At 41.2% G+C, this 2,079-nt stretch overlaps 1 protein-coding gene across 1 annotated transcript; it reads right to left on the minus strand.

The window, feature by feature from the left end:
• Positions 1 to 368: 368 nt before the first annotated feature.
• On the minus strand, positions 369 to 1,702 carry LOC149139611 (uncharacterized). Its single transcript, XM_089449369.1, has 3 exons — positions 1,466 to 1,702; positions 1,253 to 1,318; positions 369 to 1,121 (listed from the first exon to the last, which is right to left on the minus strand). The coding sequence occupies exons 1-3, from the start codon at positions 1,664 to 1,666 to the stop codon at positions 651 to 653; spliced, it is 738 nt and encodes a 245-aa protein (XP_089305495.1). The 5' UTR covers positions 1,667 to 1,702; the 3' UTR covers positions 369 to 650.
• Positions 1,703 to 2,079: the final 377 nt, after the last annotated feature.

Raw genomic sequence — 2,079 nt, forward strand, 5'->3', positions numbered from 1 at the left:
GAGAGCCGATACCGCAATGGAGAGCAATTCAACCACCTCAATTAAAAAAAATTTCGAAAGAAAAAGTATTTAAATAAAAAAATTAAATACATATAATATTCCACTGATCACTGCTGGTTTGACAGCTAGTTTAACAAAAGAATGATTATAAATGAGAATAAGAATAAATTTACTTAGCGAGTCTGCAATTACAAATATCAATGTAGCGCTGCCATTATTTGGTTGGATCATAAACACCTACGATACTGATCAACATTTGTTTAATACCAATTTTATCACCACATCTGATCCATACTTTTTATTTATAATAAGACTAAGAATATCTGTATTTCATATATCATTTAAAATTAAGGAGTTCGAAACCGACATAAACAAAATGATAAAAATGTATTTATTTTATGAACAAATGTGCAGTCAGACTCACACTGTCTGAACTCGACAAGCTAAGAGCGCGGATGGGCCATCCTATTTCCGAACGACTTGAACGTATATAACACGCAATGGACCTCTGCTCGATACTTCTGATTGGCCATCTTGAATTTTTTCTATATCTAAACCCTCAAAAAAAATGTAGAAATCACTGGCCATCCATCCATCTGTGAATGATTGATCGCAGCTGTGAAATATCATGGATTTCTGGTTCATTGACTTTATATTTGAAACCCCGGCCTGGAATTCTGGAGGTTGCAGGGATCCCGGAATGTAACATACACGACCTGGCATACATGGTATTTGAGCTTCTTGGCCCCCAGGCTTTTCCAAAACACTATCCAAGGGTTCACGTTGGGATTATCATCATTATTTACCAGAAAAGACGCGGATTCAATGCTATCCCACACTCCTAACCCTAATACCTGCTTCCCGTCAAGAGACTCATAGAAGGATGACGATAATATGCCCTTGAGCCGAACGAAGTAGGACTTGAGTATGGCCAGGCAGCAGTAGGAAAGCATATCCTGTATCTTCCAGCTTGCTGTGTAGATTCTTCTGAGGCTAACAATGTCGCCCAGCGATAACTGAGCAAAGGGAATCCCTATGCTTGTTTCCCGTGAAGTCAACCGGAACCAACCAGAGTCCACAATTTTTACGGCGCTGGTCATCCCCTTTGTGAATGCTGCTGCCTGATTATCACACCAAATCGATTAGTCAGGGCCGAGATTTTTTCTGATCTGATAAAATGCTAAACTTTTTCTGATCTGATAAAATGCTAAACTTATGTTGATGGCAGATTTCAGAAATCTAAAAGGATTACCTCGGGCAGATTCAGCCCAAGCCCATCCCCACTGGATTCCCCTTTCCAGACTGCAAACACAGCAGCCTGCATACACAATATAATAAATTAGTGGAAGGCCGTCTTTGATCTGAAAACCAGAAAAACAGAAAATATTAAGAAGCATCAAATCTCTTCATATATATAAACCTTCCTAAAAATGGTAAACCAAATTTGTTATTCCCATACACATACCCATGGTTGCTCGAGGCTCTTCAGAATGGCGACGTCAATATTGTTTCCTTTTTCAAGTAGAGCGGCCACTCTGGCCATGTGTGTGACCGCGTCATTAATGTCGCAGCCGTGCTGAGGCTCGTATATGGCAAATGAAATCCACATTCTGCTTCGAGATTGACCCTGTTGCGGCTCATTACAGGAGGAGGGGGGTGTCATCATTTTGGTTCTTGGACGGGAGGAGATGATCTGTGGTGCGTTAGATGTGTATATAAGGAAATGGAAATGTCAATGTTAGGGTGTGTGCTGTGTCGGCGACCATCATTGGCGCGGCGACCATCATTGGCGCAACAAAAGGTGCCTTGCACGCGTTTAAAGCAACTGGATCCATCACATGGACGCATATGCCATCCCCGACCACGGCAAATAGTTTGAACGTAGTGAAAATAAAGATGCCCCCATTAGTCGTATAAATTCGAATTTTCTAACCCTAATTTAGGGACTAACGGAGGAATCAAAAGAGTCTACGTTGATCATAAGGATTATAATACAGGGTTAGTGGAGGTAAGGGGGCCAAACTTAATGATACCCACAGGTGTAACTGGGGATAACGGGACCACCATGTGTCATTGAGA

The sequence above is a fragment of the Pinus tabuliformis genome, chromosome X, assembly GCF_031772625.1.
Source record: "Pinus tabuliformis cultivar Carrire ecotype Pingquan chromosome X, CPIR1, whole genome shotgun sequence".
In the NCBI taxonomy this organism is placed as follows: Eukaryota; Viridiplantae; Streptophyta; class Pinopsida; order Pinales; family Pinaceae; genus Pinus; species Pinus tabuliformis.

Bases quoted from the DNA above. Each gene is read 5' to 3' on its own strand.
- LOC149139611 (XM_089449369.1), bottom strand. From the start codon at position 1,666: ATGATGACACCCCCCTCCTCCTGTAATGAGCCGCAACAGGGTCAATCT. The intron at 1,319-1,465 runs GTATGTGTATGG...TTGTGTATGCAG, and splicing joins AGAGCCTCGAGCAACCATGG to GCTGCTGTGTTTGCAGTCTG. The intron at 1,122-1,252 runs GTAATCCTTTTA...TGTGATAATCAG, and splicing joins TTGGGCTGAATCTGCCCGAG to GCAGCAGCATTCACAAAGGG.